The 18,770-nt window shown below is 46.5% G+C and overlaps 1 protein-coding gene across 1 annotated transcript in view; it reads left to right on the top strand.

The window, feature by feature from the left end:
- Positions 1-18,770, top strand: part of LOC138247091 (hyaluronan synthase 1-like) — a 191,970-nt gene that overhangs the window by 141,566 nt on the left and 31,634 nt on the right. The window contains exon 5 of the mRNA XM_069201836.1: positions 15,077-15,795. Coding sequence (XP_069057937.1) covers positions 15,077-15,795 — 719 coding nt within the window. The remainder of the gene's footprint in view (positions 1-15,076; positions 15,796-18,770) is intronic.

The following is an 18,770-nucleotide window of genomic DNA, read 5'->3' as shown; positions in this document are numbered from 1 at the left end:
CAGACAGGGAATCCACAAACAGGCAGAGTCACAGAAATGGTATAAGCAAGAAAATGCTCACTTTCTAAAAGTGGCATTTTCAAACACACAATCTTAAAATCAACTTTACTAAAAGGTGTATTTTGAAATCGTGAGCTCAGAGACTCCAAACTCCACATGTCTATCCGCTCCCAGAGGGAATCTACACTTTAGTCATATTTAAAGGTAGCACCCATGTTAACCTATGAGAGGGACAGGCCTTGCAACAGTGAAAAACTAATTTAGCAGTATTTCACTGTTAGGACATATAAAACACATTACTATATGTCCTACCTTAACCATACACTGCACCCTGCCTCTGGGGCTACCTAGGGCCTACCTTAGGGATGTCTTACATGTAAGAAAAAGGAAGGTTTAGGCGGGACATGTGGGTACACTTGCCAAGTCGAATTTACAGTTTAAAACTGCACACACAGACACTGCAGTGGCAGGTCTGAGATATGATTACAGGGCTACTCAGGTGTGTGGCACAACCAGTGCTGCTGGCCCACTAGAAGCATTTGATTTACAGGCCCTGGGCACCTCTAGTGCACTGTACTAGGGACGTATTCGTAAATCAAATATGCCATTCATGGATACACCGATTACATACACATTTTGTATAGGAGCACTTGCACTTTAGCATTAAGTGCCCAGAGTAACAAAAACAGCAAAAACAGAGTCCATCACATATCAACAACCTGGGAAACAGAGGCAAAAAGTTAAGGGAGACCACACCAAGGATGAAAAGTCTAGCAGGTCCGGAACAAGTGGGTGAGGAGTTTTAATTAGCATCTCTTCTGAACCGCTAGCCAGTGGAGTTTTTTGAGGTGGGTGTGACAAGGGAGAACCAGGATGAGTCTTGCTGTGGTTTTCTTGCTGGTCTGAAATCTTTGAACGAGGTGGTCCTTGATTCCGAATTAGAGGGTGTTCAGTAGTCTTATTGACTGGTGACGAGGGCTTGGGCAATGGTGCCTCTTGCATTTTGGGGAAGCCTCTTGAAATCTTGTGTAACATGCAGGATGAAGAAGCAGGAGGATGACACTGAGCTGGCTTGTAATCTCATGGTGAGTTTTCTGTCCAGGATAATACCAAGATTCTTGGCGTGCTCAGCTGGGATTGGGGTGGGCCCCACTTCTCTGGGCCCCCAGGAGGCATCCTGGGGAGAGTTATCGCTGCCTAAGAGCAAGACTTCTGTCTTGTCTGTGCTGAACTTGAGGCAGTTACGCCTCATCCAGTTGGTAATGCTGGTCGTGCATTTGTAGAAGTTGGTTTGTGGGGGGGTGGAGTTTTCAGAGAGGATGAGTTGAGTGTCACCACCATTGAATGTAATGTTGAGAACGTGGCATCTGAGTATGTTTGCAAGGAGGGACATGTAGATGCTAAAGAGGATGGGGCTGATTGATGAGCTTTGAGAGACTCCGCAGATGACTGGGTTGGGTTTGGAGGTTAAAGGTGGAAGGTGAACTCTTTGTGTTCTGTCAGTGAGGGCAGAGGCATTCCATCTGAGGGTGATTACTTGGATGCCTATGTCGTGAAGTCTGGCAATGAGCGTTTGGTGGGAGATGGTGTCAAAGGCTGCTGAGAGATCGAGAAGGAAACGGGTGGTGTCTCTTCTATGTCGAAGAGGGTCTGAATGCTGTCTGTGGCCACAATCAGGGCTGTCTCTGTGCTGTGCTTGCTGTGGAATCCAGATTGGGAGCTGCCCAAGAGATGATTGTGTTCTAGGTACATGATGAGTTGTTGGTTGATACCTTTTGCGATGACTTTGGCTGGGAAAAGGAACAATCAATCAGGATTTATAGAGCACATCTAACCTCCCAGGGGTGTATCCAAGCATTGGGATCATGCTGTTATCACTTGAAAAGCCAGGTCTTTAGTCCTGAATTTCATGAGCGAGGGTGCTGTAAGGAGGCGGAGGCTGTTCCATGACTTAGTGGCGAGGTAGCAGAAGGAGCGGCCTCCACTGAGGTGTCAACGGATGTAGGGAGTGTCAGCGAAGGTGAGCAAGGTGGAGCGCAGGTATCTGGTTAGTGGAAGTTAAGACGGTGGATGCAAGCTGGTCCTAGGTCATGGAGAGCCTTATAGGTATGTGTCATCATTTTGAACAGGCATCTTTTCTGAACGGGGAGCCAGTGGAGGATCCTGCAGTGGGGGGTGATGTGGTCCATTTAGGGTTGTTGATGATAAGCCTGGCAGCTGAGTTCTGTATTGTCTAGAGTCTCTTCAGGAGTTGGGTGGTGGTTCCTGCATAGAGCGTGTTTCCATAGTCGATCCGGCTGGTGACTAGGGCTTGGTTGATGTTTTTCCTGGTGTGGACTGGGAGTCATCTGAAGACCTTTCGGAGCATGCAGAGGGTGTGGAGACAGGCACCAATTACTGTGTTGATCTGGTGATTCATGGTGAGTTTGCTGTCAAGGATGAATCCAAGGTTATGGGCGTGGTCTGACAGTGTGGGCGAGGGGTCGAGTTCGGGGGGCCACCTGCTGTCATTTCACAGGGAAGTGTTATTTTAGAAGATCAGCACTTCTGTCTTCTCAATAATGAGTTTCAGGCAATTGGTCTTCTTCGATTCAGTAATTTTGGCCATGCAGTTGTGGAAGCTGGTTCGAGTGGTAGAGGGGATCTTCAGAGAGGTCTGTTATCTGCATAGGATATGATGTTGAGTGGGGTATGACAATGTCAACCAGGGGTGTCACACAGATGTTGAACAGGGTGGGGCTGAGGGAAGAACCTTGAGATGGCCTTGGGTTCTGATGTGAAGGATATAGGCGGATTCACTGGGTTTGTCTTGTGAGGAAGGAAGAGATCCATTTAAGGGTGTCTCCCTGGATCCCTTTGTGGCAGAGTCTCTTGATAAGGATGTGGTGGGAAACAGTGTCCAGCAGGTTGTTGTTCTCCAGGTGTTCACTAAGTTGTCGATTGATGGCCTTCTCGAGGACTGTGGCAGGGAAAGGGAGCAGCGAGATTGAGTAGTAGTTTTTGAGGTCACTGAGGTCGGCAGAGCGTTTGTTGAGGAGAGGTCTGACGTTTTCGTGCTTCTACTGATCTGGGAAGGTAGCCGAGATAATGGACACATTGAGAATGTAGTGAGTTTGCTGCTAATTCTCTTTCTTCAGAGGTCAAAGAAGTGGTGATGGCAGGGGTCCGTGGGTGCTCCAGAGTGGATAGAGTTCATGATGGTTGTGGTGTACTGGGTGGAGATCTGTACCCAAGCTGTGGGCGGAGGGTTCTGGTTGGTGTTGTTTCGTATGAGGAGGCAATGGAGAGCTGAATATTGATGTTCAAAGTTTCTGAAGATGGTGGGTATATTGTTATATAGGTAGTCCGCTAGGGTGTTGCAGAGTTGTAGGGATGGGGGGATTGTGTTCTCAGTGGCTGCTGGACAGGCAAATTCTCTGACAATATTGAAGAGTTCTTTGCTGTGGTTGGAGCTGGCTTCGATGCACTCTGCCAAGGTGCATTTTTTGTGTCTTTAATGCGTTGATGGTAGTTGTGGAGGGCTGATTTGAAGGCTACTTGGTCTGTGGGATCTTTGCTGGCCCGCCGTCATCACTCTGGCCATTTGCAGATGCTTTTCGTTCTTCTCAGCTCTGGTGTGTACCAGATGGTCTCTTGGGTGGATCTGCCATTCTTGGAGCGTTTGATGGGTGCAACCTTGTCGGCGCATAAAGTGGTCCAGGTGAAGATGTTCTCAACAGCCTCATTGAGGTTGGTGGTGGGGAAGGGATGGTTGCTATTGGGGGGATCTGTCCACTGGGCGTTTTTCACTTTGTTCTGGTGGGGGTCTTGGTAGAGGTGAGTAGTGCTGCTGTGATGGTGAAGTGGACAATGGAGTTGTCACTCCAGTGAATTTGGAGCATGGCTGTACTTGATTGTGTTGCTGATGGTGAAGATAGGGTCAAGTGAACATCCTGCCCTGTGTGTGGGGTTGGTGACCAATTGAGTGAGGCTGATATTGTTCTTGCTTTAAATTAAGATGGCAGCATTAGCGCCTTCGGGGTCATTGAGGTGGAAGTTGAGGTTGCCCAAGAGGATGTAGTGTTCAGAGTCTGTGGCAAGTGAGATGATGAAGACTTGAATGGCGTTACAGAAGCCGGAGTGTGGGCCAGGTGGTCTGCATGTGAGGGTGCCTCTGATGGTTGTTCTGCCATCGGTTTGGAGTTGGAAGTTGAGGAGTTACATGATAGGTGTGGTGTCGTCTTCCGTGGTGGAGTCCCTGTGGATAGAAGCAATGCCACCTCTGAGTTTGTTGGTGTATCATCTTGTATCCTTTAGGCATCGTGGTGGTGATGTCAGGGGCGGCGGAGGGTCGAGCCAGGTCTTGGTTATGAAGACAACATCGGGGGTGAGAGTAGTGATGGTGTCCCAGATTTTGCTGGTGTCTTTGCAGAGTGATTGGTCATTGGAGGGAGTGGAGAGGTATCCTCCTGGTGGTGGTTGGGGAGGTGGGTGTGTTGGAGGGTTACTTGAGGGCATGAGGTGCTGGGTTGCAGGAGAAGAGGCAGAGGCAGCAGATGAAAAGTCCTAATGTTGCGCGAGGAGATGTGAGGCAGCAGTTGTTGTTGCGGCATCTGGGTCACAGGGTTCAGAGGTCTGTGGCAGTTTATCTGTAGGTGGCCAGAGGGACAAGGTTCCTGGCACTGGGCATGGTCAAGCAGTGGATGGGCACAGCTTGCCATTGGAATGCCCTTGGTGCACCAGCGGCATGCCCGCTGTAAGCATCCACTGTGCAGCTGCACTGAGGCCTCCATTAAGCAGGTCCTGGGAGGGGTGCTGGGAGCGATGGAAACGCTGGAAAGTGGGAGGGAGGGAAAGCAAGCAGAGGGTGCTACTGTATACAAGCAACCAAAAAACAAACTATCAGGCACAAGAGAAAATAAAAGCAAACTTTATTTCGCACAGGCAGAGTCAAAAGCAGACAAGGCAGATAAGGCAGACAAAGGCAAAATGGTGAAAAAAGCAGGCAAAGATCCAAAAAAGCTGAAACAACAGGTGAAACAGAGGCAAGACAAAGGGCAAGAGCAACAGAGGAAAGGAACAGAACAACCAGCATGAGCTAGAGCAAAGGGAAAAGAGCAAAATAAACTAAACGAGCGACGCAGCAGGGAAAGCAGAGGGCAAGAGGGCTACAGCAGTAGGACGACGCTGACAGCGAAGAGGGAGCTGGCACAGGGACTTGCTCAGTGGAGTTGCACTGCAGCCTCCATAAAGTAGGTCCTGGGAAGGGCACTGAGAGGCGGGAGGATTGGAAATATGGGAAACAGGCAGGGGGAAGCAAGCAGGGAAATGGGTCTGGAGTAGCTGAGTTTGTTGGAGTCGGCTGAAGGTTTCTTCAGCAGGGGTATCATTTCTGTATCCTTCCAGTCTTCTGGGAAAGTGTCAGAATCCAGTGAGCTGTTGAATAGGCTGGAACCCAACGGTTGATGCCACGAAGAGATGATGGAATAAACCAGGGTTGTTCAATGTTGGCCCATGCGGGTTGGATCCTTGCCAGATTTTGTGGATGTACACATGGATGCATACAATGAACTGACATGAAGACACACTACCACATGCAATTGATGTAAGCCATTAAATGGTTATACTGAAAATGCCACTTGAAACCATACTTGTGGGTTAGTGTGGACACTTCGGTATAAAGAAAAATTGGAGACTCTATCACAATTTCCACCTCATTTATTTGCAAGGTAGTTTAGATGTTTTGGCTGACATGTCATATCGTAGGGAAAAGAAATGTGTGGTATTTGGAGGCTAGACAATAGTAACACACTGCTGATTATCTGAAGTGCAAAGTTCATAGCTCAATGTGGGTACCAGCGCAATCCGTAGTAAATCTGGGCCTTAGTTTCAGGTCACAGAAAGTGGTATAGGACTAGGTATATGAGATCCACAGGTAACTCTCCACCTGGAGCTTAGGTGCCTCCAGAACTCAGCCCTCTGTCCAATCACTTCACTTCCTGATGCTCACATATGGTACACTGGGGTCTGTATTACACATAGTGCTCTGGGAGTATAATGTGCATGTGTGCCTGCTTTCTGTACCCCTGAGGCACTTTGTTAATGTAAAAGGGGCTGCATGCACTTGTGAAGCCGCTTATGCAATACAGACCACGCTGATGCATGATTGCGAGAAGGCTTTCCCTCATTGCCTGCACTTTACTTTAGCGCTCATGCCATTTTATAGGCGCAAGCCCAGATTCAAAGCTGGTGGGGCACATTGATCCTGCTTCACAAAGAGGTAGCACACTTTAAGGCACTCCCCTAGACCCCTCTAAATAGCACTTGAATTGGGGTAAAGTTGGGAGAATAGACCCACCTCAAACATCCTTGTGCAGGCAGGTGTAGTCACTCATTACTCCCACCTATAGGGAATCTCTGTTATCCTTTGAAAATAAGGCTGCATTACTGCCTTTACTGTGAAATGTGGACAGGCTGCTTTAGACAACCAGGCTGTCTTTCACTAATGTGCAGTGCCCAGGGAAGGCACTGGTGCACATCTTGCCTGGGGGTATTTTATCTGTAATAGTTTGCAGTGATCAGGGAACAGCCTTTACCACGGAAGTTTTAGCATGAAATGGAATTACAACACATTTTTAAAAGCACAATTACTTTTACCACGCAAGTCTTTACAACGCATATATGTTTGTATTGGTGAGTATGTGGTAAGTAGTTTATATATTTGTAAGAGTAATTTAAAAAGGGTGTTTGGGGGGGTCTCCCCCCAAAAATATAAAATGTAAAAATAGTAGCAAACCTGTAATCTACACAAATGTAATGTAATGTTATATATGTATGTATTTACATATTTTTCACAGTAAAAACCAAAGGTTACAGTGACATTATAGTAGATTCACATTTCTCATGCACAAAACCAGTGAAATTCAACAGTTATAGTTACCTCAGCTAACTATAATTTGCACCTTCCTAATGCACTGATTATGACCACTCATATTACATCACTCATGACATGGTCAGTGACATCACTCATGACATCTCAAATGTCATCACTGATGACATCATCCAGTGCGTGTAAGTGATTGTATAGATGTGTGAGTTTGAGTGGCTGTACAGGTGACTGGGTGCATGTTTGCTTGTATGGGCGAGTGACGGAGTGTGTTTGTGTAGGAAAGTCCTCCTTTTTGCCCTGGTCACCCTCAAATGTTTTGGACAGATACTTGTGGTTACTGACTCTTAGCTGTGCCCTGGGTACTGCTTGTCAGTCCCAGGGCCAGTGCTCTGTGTAAAGTGGATATGCAAATTAGGCTAATTATAATTGGCAACATTAACCTACCTAAATGCCCCTAGTATATGGTAGGGCATGTAGGTTTAGGGACCCCAGCATAGGTAGTGCACCCATAGGTGCACTGCTGAGGTGCCCAGTGTCTTTTTAAAGGCAGGCCGGCCTTTCTGGCTGCTTCTAACTTATAGTTACATGCAAATTCAACTTTGGAATTAAAAGTACTTCCAAAGTCTTAACCTACCTTATTTTCACATATATGTCATCCCTAAGGTGCGCCCTATATACCCCTACATGTAACTATAAGTAGGGACCTTATAAAAATAGTTTTATAAGCCCTGGGAAGGTAAAACAACCAAATTTGTTTTTTCCCTCATTGTAGTGAATGGCCTCCATAGGTTAGAATTGGGAGAGTTTATTTAAGTGACAGATACCTCAGGTTTGGTATCAAATTAATTGTTACAATTGTTGGATTTAATATAACTTGTTCAAGTAAAGAGTTTTAAACTTTACCTAAAAAGTTGCCAACTTCAGCCCTGTAGTGCTTTGCTGATTTGCTCTGATTGGCCACCCTCTGGCAGCTTGGCCAGACTGCTTGATGAGGTGTGAAATGGCCTGGGCTCAACACAAGGAGATGTGCCTGGGGTAGGAGATCTTCCCTCAGCAGATGGGGAAGCAGGAAAGGGGAGGGCTGTCAAACTTCAGGTAAATAATTGCTAACCAGAGTCCCCTGCACCAATACCTGAAGAAACTGACCAGCTGACCACTGTCCAGTGGCCAATTTGGAGTTTACACTAGGTGCATTCTGGGAGTTGTAGTCCGCATCCTCAAGGAGCATCTCAGAGCTTCTGGAACCTTAGGGTGAGCTGTGGACCTCAAAGGAACCTTAAAGGAACATCTGGGAGAAGATCCAGAAGTTTGGAGAACTTTTTGAAAAAAGCTCAATTAAGGGACCGATCCGCCACAACAACTCTAGCCGGTTTGCTTTAACCACGACCCGGCCTGACTTGCAGGTTTGCCCCGGTGAAAAAAATCTTGGAAAAAATGACTAAGTCCGAACGTAGAAAGTTGACCGGGACCTCCCAAGCAGTGTATCTGAACAGGGCTCTAAGGACGTCGGATCAAGATTCGGGTTTGCCCCGGTCAAGGGATTTTCATCTCGAAAAATCGTCTAAGTCCGAAGCTAAAAATCTCCACCGAGGGCTCTTCAAGAAAACTACTAAGTCCGAAGGTAAACTTTTGACCGAGGCCTCCCGCGGGCTGTAGCTGAGCAGGGTTTTATCGTGGTCGGCTTTAAACTTTGACTTTGCCCCGGTCGAGGTGCAACTAGATGATCAGATTGGCGCTATTAGTTTCTAAGCGCTAAAAAGCATTAACTCTTTAAAAATTCATATCTCCGGTTCCCTTTATCCGATTCTATTCGTTTTGGAGTCATTTTAAAGCTCAACATATTTCCTATTGTTATAAGTTGGTTTTGGATTTTTAAACAGTTTCCTGTGTTTTAGTTAATTACTGTGTTGTGATATTTGAAGGCTTTACGCTTTGTCTCCTAAGTCAAGCCTTGTCAACCACTGCCAAGCTACCAAGGGTTGATCTGTGTTTAATTTATTGAGACCTAACTGAACCTAAGTGGAGGTTAGTGACCTATTGCTAAGTGTAGGTACTTACCTGTCCTTACCAACAACCCATTTTCAAACAGCTTGTGACTGTATCAGTGACTGAGTGTGTGAGTCACTGCATGTATGGGTGAGTGAGTGGATGTATTACTAGGTTTTTGCATAAGTGTGAGGATGTGTCAGTTCCGTTATGGGAGAGTGGATGTGTGAGTTGCAACATTGGTTAGTCAGTGGGTGTGTCAGTGTGTGCATTTGTAAGTGAGTGGGTGTATAAGCTGCTGCATGGGTGAGAGAGTGGGTGTGTGAGTGGTTGTATGGATGAGTTAGTGGATGTGTTGGTGTTAGCAATGGGGTCTTTGGTTGACAGTAAGGTTACCCCCTGTTCAAGCAAGGACCCTCACTCTAGTCAGGGTAAAAGAGAATCACCTTCAGCTAACCCCTGCTTACCCCCTTGGTAGCTTGGCATAGCAGTAGACTTAACTTCAGAGCGCTAGGTGTAATGTATTTGTACCAACACACACAGTAACTTAATGAAAACACTACAAAATGACACAACACAGGTTTAGAAAAATAGGAAATATTTATCTAAACAAAACAAGACCAAAACAACAAAAATCCACAATACACAAGCCAAGTAATCAATTAAAAAGCAAAAAGAGTCTTTATGTAGTTTAAAACACACACTAATACTGTTAGCGTGAAAAATGTACCTTGGGTGCGTCAAAAATAACCCTGCATGGGCGAGTGTGCGTCAAAAAGGGCTTGTGATGCGTCGATTTCACTCACGAGCGAGACCGTGCGTTGTTTCTCCTTTCGTCAGGGTCGGGCGCATTGTTTCTTCTCTCCGCAGGAGAGCAATGCGTCGATCCGGTCAGCACTCTCGGGTCCGGGCAGGCCTTGTGTTGTTTTTACATGCCCAGCCGTGTTTGCGTTGGAAATCTAGCCGCACGATGATCCGAAAACCAAGCAGCATGGGTTGTGATCTCCCAGCCTCCGTCAGCGATGCTGCGCGTTGTTTCTCCTGCTCTGTGCGGCGATTCTTCAGTTGCGTTTCCGGTACGTGGCGATTTTCAGCCACGGAGCTGGCGGTGTGTCATTTTTTCAGCCGCAGATTAGAGATGCGTCGATCTTTTCCCCGAACGGCGCTCTGTGTGTGGATTTCCTCCTCTTAGGCTGCCAACTTCTCCTTTGAGGGTCCCAGGAACTGGATGGCCACCATGGGGCAGAGTAGGAGTCTCTCCAGAGACTCCAGGTGCTGGCAGAGAGAAGTCTTTGCTGTCTCTGAGACTTCAAACAACAGGAGGCAAGCACTTAATCAAGCCCTTGGAGATTTCTTCTCAAGATGGAAGGCACACAAAGTCCAGTCTTTGCCCTCTTACTCTGGCAGAAGCAGCAAGTGCAGGATAGCTCCACAAAGCACAGTCACAGGCAGGGCAGCTCTTCTTCCTCAGCTCTTCAACTCTTCTCTAGGCAGAGGTTCCTCTTGTTTCTAGAAGTGTTCTAAAGTCTGTGGTTTTGAGTGCCCTTCTTATACCCAAATTCTCCTTTGAAGTAGGCCTACTTCAAAGTAAAGTCTCTTTTGAATGTGAAATCCTGCCTTGCCCAGGCCAGGCCCTAGACATTCACCAGGGGGTTGGAGACTGCATTGTGTGAGGGCAGGCACAGCCCTTTCAGGTGTGAGTGACCACTCCTCTCCTCTCTCCTAGCACAGATGGCTCATCAGGATACACCCCAGCTCCCTTTGTGTCACGGTCTAGTGTGAGGTGCAACCAGCCCAACTGTCAAACTGACCCAGACAGGGAATCCACAACCAGGCAGAGTCACAGAAATGGTATAAGCAAGAAGATGCTCACTTTCTAAAAGTGGCATTTTGAAACACACAATCTCAAAATCAACTTTACTAAAAGATGTATTTTTAAATTGTGAGCTCAGAGACCCCAAACTCCACATGTCCATGCACTCCCAAAGATAATCTACACTTTAATCAGATTTAAGGGTAGCACCCATGTTAACCTATGAGAGGGACAGACCTTGCAAAAGTGAAAAATGAATTTAGCAATATTTCACTGTCAGGACATATAAAACACATTACTATATGTCCTACCTTAACCACACACTGCACCCTGCCCTTGGGGCTACCTAGGGCCTAACTTAGGGGTGTCTGACACGTAGGAAAAGGGAAGGTTTGGGCCTGGCAAGTGGGTACACTTACCAAGTCGAATTTACAGTTAAAACTGCACACGCAGACACTGCAGTGGCAGGTCTGCAACATGATTACAGAGCTACTTATGTGGGTGGCACAACCAGTGCTGCAGGCCCACTAGTAGCATTTGATTTACAGGCCCTGGCACCTCTAGTGCACTTTACTAGGGACTTACTAGTGAATCAAATATGCCAATCATGGATAAGCCAATTACATACACATTTTGTAAAGGAGCACTTGCACTTTAGCACTGGTAAGCAGTGGTAAAGTGCCCAGAGTAACAAAAACACTAAAATCAGAGTCCAGCACACATCAACAACCTGGGGAACAGAGGCAAAAAGTTAAGGGAGACCACGCCAAGGATGAAAAGTCTAACTGTTAGTGACTGTGTTGGAGAGTGAGTGGGTGAGTCAGTGACTGTATGGGTGACTAAGCAGGTGTATAAGTGAATGGATACATAAGTGAAAGGCTGTATTAGTGACTGTATGGGAGAGTAAGTGCATGTGTGAGTAGTTCTCAGTTTGTGAGTTGGTGTGTTAGTGTCTGCATGGGTGACTGACTGGGTGTGTCAGTGATTGTATGGGTGAGTGATTGGTTGTGGTAGTTGTTGTACAGGTGAGTTACTCTGTGTGTAAGTGTCTGTATTGAAGAGTGAGTGACTGTGTCTGTCACTAGATAGCTGAGTGTGTGGGTGTATGACTGCTTGTATGGGTGAGTGAGTGGGTATATTAGTGGCTGTGTGGGTATGTTTTTTGTTTTTGTAAGTGTTCTACAGGGACCCCATCACCCCAAGCCCGGCCTAATTATTTTAAATATTTTTCAGTGAATTTCTATTTTATTATTAATTCTATTTCCTAACTATAACGTCCGTGTAACCCTTGTTTTTTTCAGTGAATTTCTACTTTTTTAAATGTAAATTCATTTTCATTATTATACGTTAATTCAATCACAACTGTGTATAGCCTTTGACTGTGCACGGCGATGGTTGGCCACAGGGCCTGGCCTGCGCCCAAGCCCTGTTGCAAACCCTTATAACCACCTGACCCCATGCTGCACACGGCCACCGGCCGTGGCAGCATGGATTGACCACAGAGCCTGGCTTGAGTCCAGGCTCTGCAACCAACCCCTGTAACCACCCAACCATGCGTTACACATGGTCTTCGGATGTGTGCAGTGGGCATCCCCTGCAACGCCTGGCCTGTGGTCAGGCCCAGCAGCAAACCCCTATAGCCAACCAAACCCGTGCTGCACACAGACTTTGGCCATGTGAAGCAGTGGTTGGCTGCAAGGCCTGACTTGTGGCCAGGCCCTGCGGTCAACCCCTATAACCACCCAACCCGGGGGCCTTTGGTATCCCCCTGTGGCCCCCAACATTGTGACTGGGTGCCCTGGTGGGCACCCAGGTGACATGGCTGGTCCCTGGGGTCCCTGAGACCAAGATTGGCCTGGGTAGGGGAGCTGTGCAGCTGCCCTCCCTAAAAATAAAATTACATGTTTAGGCCTTGCCCTGGGGAATGGGGTGTCTGGGGCTCAGATCGGCCCAGGGAGGGAGACTGCGCAGACCCCCTGCCAAAAAAACCCTAAATGTTTAGGCCAGCCCCCAGGGGATCGAGTCCTCAGGGCTGAGATCGGCCCAGGGAGGAGGGACACACAGCCCCCCTCCCCAGAAAAAAATATATAAACTAACGCCGGGCCACAGGAGATAGGTTTCCTGGAGCCAAAATCGTCCGGGGGAGGAGGGCCATGCAGACCTGCGACCAACTCCTGCTGCACATGGCCAAAAGCCATGCGCAGTGTGGGGTTAGGTGCTTAGAGGTGTTGGCCGCAAGGATTGGATGCACGCCAGGCCTTGCGGCCATCCCCTGCCACGCACGGCTGAAGGCTTTGCACAGTGTATTGTTGGGTGGTTATAGGGGTGGGCTCCAGACCCTGTTGCCAACCGCTTTCGGCTGTGCGCGGCCTTGGTTGTATTAAAGTATAGTAATGAAAAATTAGTTTACGTAAAAAAAAACATAGAAATTCACTGAAAAAAAACAAAGACTACAGGGATGTTATAATTAGGAAATAGAATTAAAAAAAAGGCATAGAAATTCACTTAAAAAAACAAAGATTACAGGGACATTATAGTTAGGTTTACATTTTAAACGTACAAACCACACAAATTCACCTGTTATAGTTAGAGTTACCTCAAGTAACTATAGCTTGTGCCCTAAGCTAACTATAACTTGCACCCTCACCATGCTCTGCTAATTACCACACAAATTACGGCACTCATTACATCTTTGATAACATCATTCATAATATCAATGTAATATTTGCAGTAAAATCTTTGAAGAAAAACAATGCATGGCAGGGGTGCTTTGGGAGGTCGCATAAGATCCATCAACGCTTAGTAAAACTGATAAGGAATGTCATTGCTATAGTAGTTCTGGGTGGAATTATTCTTGTTTTGGTGTGTCTTAGTAGATCAGTCAGTGCATTGGGAGATCAGAGAACCTTCTCAAAAGGACTGTCAATGCTTTAGTAACAACTACTAGGACTGTCAGTCCTTGAGTAGGTCGGCACAGAACTAGAAGTGTTTTTGGTAGGTCTTAGAAACTCTATCACTGCTGAGATAGATAAGAGAAGGTATAGCAGTGCTTTTGTAAGCCTGTAAACTACTGACCATACTGTGGTAGGTCTGTGAAGGTCTATCAATGCATTTGCAATCTTCTATGTTTTTTTGGTGCTTGGTAAGCATGAAAATATCTGTCAGTGCTTTTGTAGGTCTGAGCAGGACTATCAGTGCCTTGGTGGGTTGCAGAAAGCGTAGAGATATTTTTGACAAACATAGAATCCCTTACTATTGCTTTGGTATGGAGGCCATTAATGCTTTGGTGGGTCTGAGAAGGTGGCTAAGTGAACTATGATGCTTTCATGGGTCTGTTTTTTTTTTCAGAGCTTTGGAAGGTGTGGCAAGGTCTGGCATTGATTCTGTAGTTCAGGAAAGACAGCATGTGCTCTACTAGGTCCAGTGAGATCTGCGAGTGCTACATACTGTGGGCGATTTAGTAGTTTTCAACAGTACTGTGAGTGCATTATTAGATTTGAAAAGACCCATCAATGCTTTGATCTGTGTGAGTATGCCATCACTGCACGAAAAGGCATCAGAAGGTCCATCAAAACTTTAATTTGTATTAGAAGATCTATCAGTGCTTCATAAAGTTTGAGGAGGGCTATCAGAACTTGGTGGCTATGAGAAGAACTACAGCTACCTTCGTATGCTAGAGAGGTCTATTAATGCAAGAAGGAACACCCTGCACATAAACAATAATTATTGGAATTTTGCTCTTTCTATGTGTGCTGCAGAATGCAGAACACATAGAAAAAGCAAAAACGAGAAGAAATAAAAGTATTTTTTCTCATTGCGCCATGCTAACGCCACCCCGAGGGTGCTGCCACAGATTTCTGAATTCTTGTAAATCTCGGGCATCCAAAGTAATACGTGTTGCAGTGGAACGCCCACAGCAACATCCAGTGCACGTCCCTCTGCCGCAGAAAACTATATTGGAGGGGGCCATATTTACATAGCAATGTTAAGCCACAAAAGTGGCTTAGCACCTGCCTTGTAAATATGGGGCAGTGCACATCGCCATCGGAGCCTCACAAAAATGATGCTCCGGTGGTGCTAGGGGCTTGTTAATATGCCCCTCGGTGTTTTTCTTCAATACTTGGCTTGCCTCATCACTTATTTGATTGACCATAGTATATAGTATCATGTGTATCTTGAATTTCATTCACAAACCTTTTGGCACACATTGTGCCATGTAAAGCATCTCAAATGTTAACAAAACTGAAATGAGTGTTCTGAGAAGCCTAAAATTACATTTGTTACAAGTCTCCGCCGTCAAAAACTCCCTTATGTATGCTTTTCACACCTTGAAATGTGTGTTGCTCTCTACTCATTATTTTTTATTATTTCCTCTCCTTACTTTTCCATCCTCTCACCACTTATTCCAGCTGTAGGTTCGGTCACACCAAAGACAGTCCCTGCCTCATTGATCCGGCGCATCCTGACCGTAGCTTTGGCTGTGGCAGTTTTCACTGGTGTGCTGGCAGCCTATGTTGTAGAATTTCAGATCACCCATGACCGTCTGCGTCTCACATCTTTTGGTGTCTATGGAGCAATACAGGTGCTACACTTGGTGGTCCAGAGCTTCTTCGCCTACCTGGAGCATCGTCGCATGGAGAGTGACAGTCTGACCTGCAGTGGTAAGAGGAAAGTGGCCCTCACCATCTCTGCCTATCAGGAAGATCCCAAGTACCTCAAGCAGTGCCTGGTCTCAGCCCGCTCCATAGTTTACTCTCAGGCATGTCTGAAGATCATCATGGTCATTGATGGGAACAGTGAGGAAGACCGCTACATGCTAGACATGTTCAAGGAGGTATTCAAGGAGGAGAAAGAGATTGGAACATATATCTGGGCAGGGAACTACCACTCCAGTGGCAATGGTGCCACAGGAGAGTGGACCGAGACCACAAACATGGTGGAAAAACACAGACACGGTAGAGGGGAAGTTCATCACTGTGAGATTCCCCGGGAAGACCCTGGGCGGATGATAGTGGAGGATTTGATCCAGAACAAGCGTTGTGTGTGCATCATGCAAAAATGGGGTGGAAAGCGAGAGGTGATGTACACTGCTTTCAAGGCTCTGGGAACCACAGTGGATTATATCCAGGTAAGATAGATTTTAGCCTTCTAAAGACATATGTTTAGATATGTATGCAGTTGGTATGGTCTCATGCAACTGTTATTAATTTGTGGGAAAATGTTCAAACCATTACATGGTTTACATCATAGACCAGTATAAATTGGCCTGTGATTCTGTCATTGGTGTGATGTTCTGGTACATGCTTCGTTTTCATAACTATTCTTTAATTGATGGAGCTGTAGATGTGTGGCCCCATAGAGTTGAGACTGTAGAGTTTTACAATTTGCAAACACGTCTTCTAACCAGGTAGACAAGTTCACTGTACAGCCGATGGAAATATTCTGGGTGTTATTGAAGAGTATGGGGCATGCCTGTGCTAAGCTAGGATTGTGTGCGGTGTTCTAGCTAATGTGAAGTTTGCATTTGGGATGTGTGTGAGACGTTAAGTTTAAGTTATTCTGTTGCATGTTTGTTTGAGATGTTTTTTAGAGGGGGTGGAATTGACACTGTGATATCCTCCTATTTGGCATATCCGAGATGGGGTGGCTGCATACCATGAGTCCTTTGGCATTGTTTTCTATGGGGAGTTTGTGTGTGAGATGTATTGGTGAAAGTGCCATTGGAAGCCACATGGCAGCCAGCTGTGCGTTCCATCAGTGCTCTGTTTGCTGGATCAGAATTGGTCTATCTGGTCTGTTCCTTGTTTGCAATGTATAACGGTGAGAAGTGCCACTGAATACCATGTGGTGGCTGGCTGCGTGGTACTTCAGGCTCTGCTGTGTATATAGAAGTGTTCAATCTAATATGTTCTAATATATATAATTATAATATGGTGGTCACCACTAGGTACATATAGTTAGGACCTAGAGCCAGTTCGTTGGACAGGATGAGATCTGATTGGTTGACACTTCAACAACAGAAGCCGTTGAAGTGTTGTCAGCCATCTTGGGACTTGGCTGAAACCGAGTCGTAAAAAATAAAGAAAAGGGGCCAGGGTATGAACACCATGACCCCTTAGCTCTGGTGTTGGGGTCCCAAAGGGACCCCCCAAGGGCTAAAAAACATGTTTTATTTATTTTACAGATGAAGTTGCAGTGGATCCGCCATAATTTTTTTTTAAATGAAGCGAGGGCTCCCACACTTTGGTATTATAAAGCACCCTAGTGGGCCAAGTCCTGGGGGCATTTGTTTAAAAAAAGCAGGGGGGCCGACATCCTGGCCCCCTCCCGGTGCCCTGGGGACCACCACCTCCCTAGGGCTTTGATTAGATATGCGGGGGCGCATGCCTCCCCCCGCTGCCTTGGGGATCACCACCTCCCCAGGGCAAATATTTTAAAAAATATATTGAATAAAAGAAAGAGGGTCCCTCTGAGACCCTCAAGCTCTGGGGACCACCACATCCTTGGGGCTATGCATACACTGGAGGGTAGGCCACGTGGCCGCCTCTTGGAGCCACAGATGGCCCTGGGGACCACCACCCCCAGGGCTGGCTCCTGCTATGTCCTGGGGTACCCACCCCTGGGACATAGCTGTTTGCAGTGGCTGGGCTGCAGCTCTGCAGCCAAGCCACAGAAAACACTCCGCTGTTTGACAACGGGACCTGTAAACCAGATCCCGCTGTCAAACAGCGGAGCTTTCATGAATGAAGGGGTTAGAGATGAAATGCTTCAGCAAGCACATAGATGCTGTTAAAGCAGCTCCGTGCTTGCTAAAGCAATAACACCAAGAGGGAATCCTTAAGGCTTCACAGATCCAGGGCATTTTGTAAAATATAAAAAAAAAAAAAAAATAAGGAGCGACGGTCCCAGATAGCCCATAAAGGGCTAAAACAAAAAACTAAAAAAAACAATAGCTCAGTGTGAAGTTCACAGACCTTCATACTGAGCACTAATGGCTCGAGCCCAGCCAGACTAACTTCTCTTTTTTTTTATTTTATTTTATTACAAATTATTTTAATTTGTAAAAATGACAGATATATTTTTATTTTAAATTGTACAGAAGTACCTCATTCTAAGTAGATCATACAACAAAACCTAAAAAAAATTCTATCTCTCTCCCTCTCTCTCTCTTTTTCTCTCTCTCTCTTTCAATCTTTTCCTCCCACTCACACACACACTCAGACCCTTACGTACCCACTCACAGACTCTCTCAGACACTCACACACCCAATCACCGACCCACTCAGTCCCTTCGGCACACACACAGCCCCAGTCAGACCCTCACGCAATCACTCACAGACCCCTCAGACAGTTACGCACCCATTCACAGAACCACTCAGACTCACACACCCACTCACAGACCCACTGACAGCCTCATGATCCCACTCACAGACCTGAGCACACACTGATACACCCGCAAAAACACTGATGTACACACTCTCACACCCAGACAGACACTCTAACAGACACTCTCACCCCCAGATACACCCTGTCACACCTATTCTGACCCCCAGTGGCCAGGTTCTGCTGTGCACAGCCAAAGGGCTGTGCACAGCATGGGGTTGGGTGGTTAGGGGGTGTTAGACACAGGCTGTGTCTGCAGGCCAGATTTTGCAGGCAACCTCTGCCGTTCATGGCCAAAGGCCGTGCACAGCGGTGGTTGGATAAACGTATAGTAATAAAAATTACTATATGTTACAAAAAAACATAGAAATGCACTTTAAAAACCAGACTGCAGCTGTGGAGAAAAGAATGTGCCACCCAGACATATTTGTTCCCAACTCAATTTAATAAAAAGCAAGGTTAGTCGTAAGGGAGCAACGCCAACTCGACATCCTCCAGCAACTGCCCTGCAACAACTGCCACCCACAACATTCTCCTTGTCTGACCATTCCATCCCCTCATTCTACTCCCATTGTAGCTATCCAACATTCCAATCACCACAGCAGCATACATAGCAAAAGCAAAACACGAGTAGGAATAAAAGTATTCCTCCTTGTTGCGCCTTGCTAATGCCACTGCTGGGGTGGCGTTAGATTTTGGCGCTGCCTCAGGTTTACGAAAA

This window comes from Pleurodeles waltl, chromosome 7 (genome assembly GCF_031143425.1).
Source record: "Pleurodeles waltl isolate 20211129_DDA chromosome 7, aPleWal1.hap1.20221129, whole genome shotgun sequence".
NCBI lineage: Eukaryota > Metazoa > Chordata > Amphibia > Caudata > Salamandridae > Pleurodeles > Pleurodeles waltl.
This window is presented reverse-complemented; position numbering and strand designations above follow the sequence as displayed.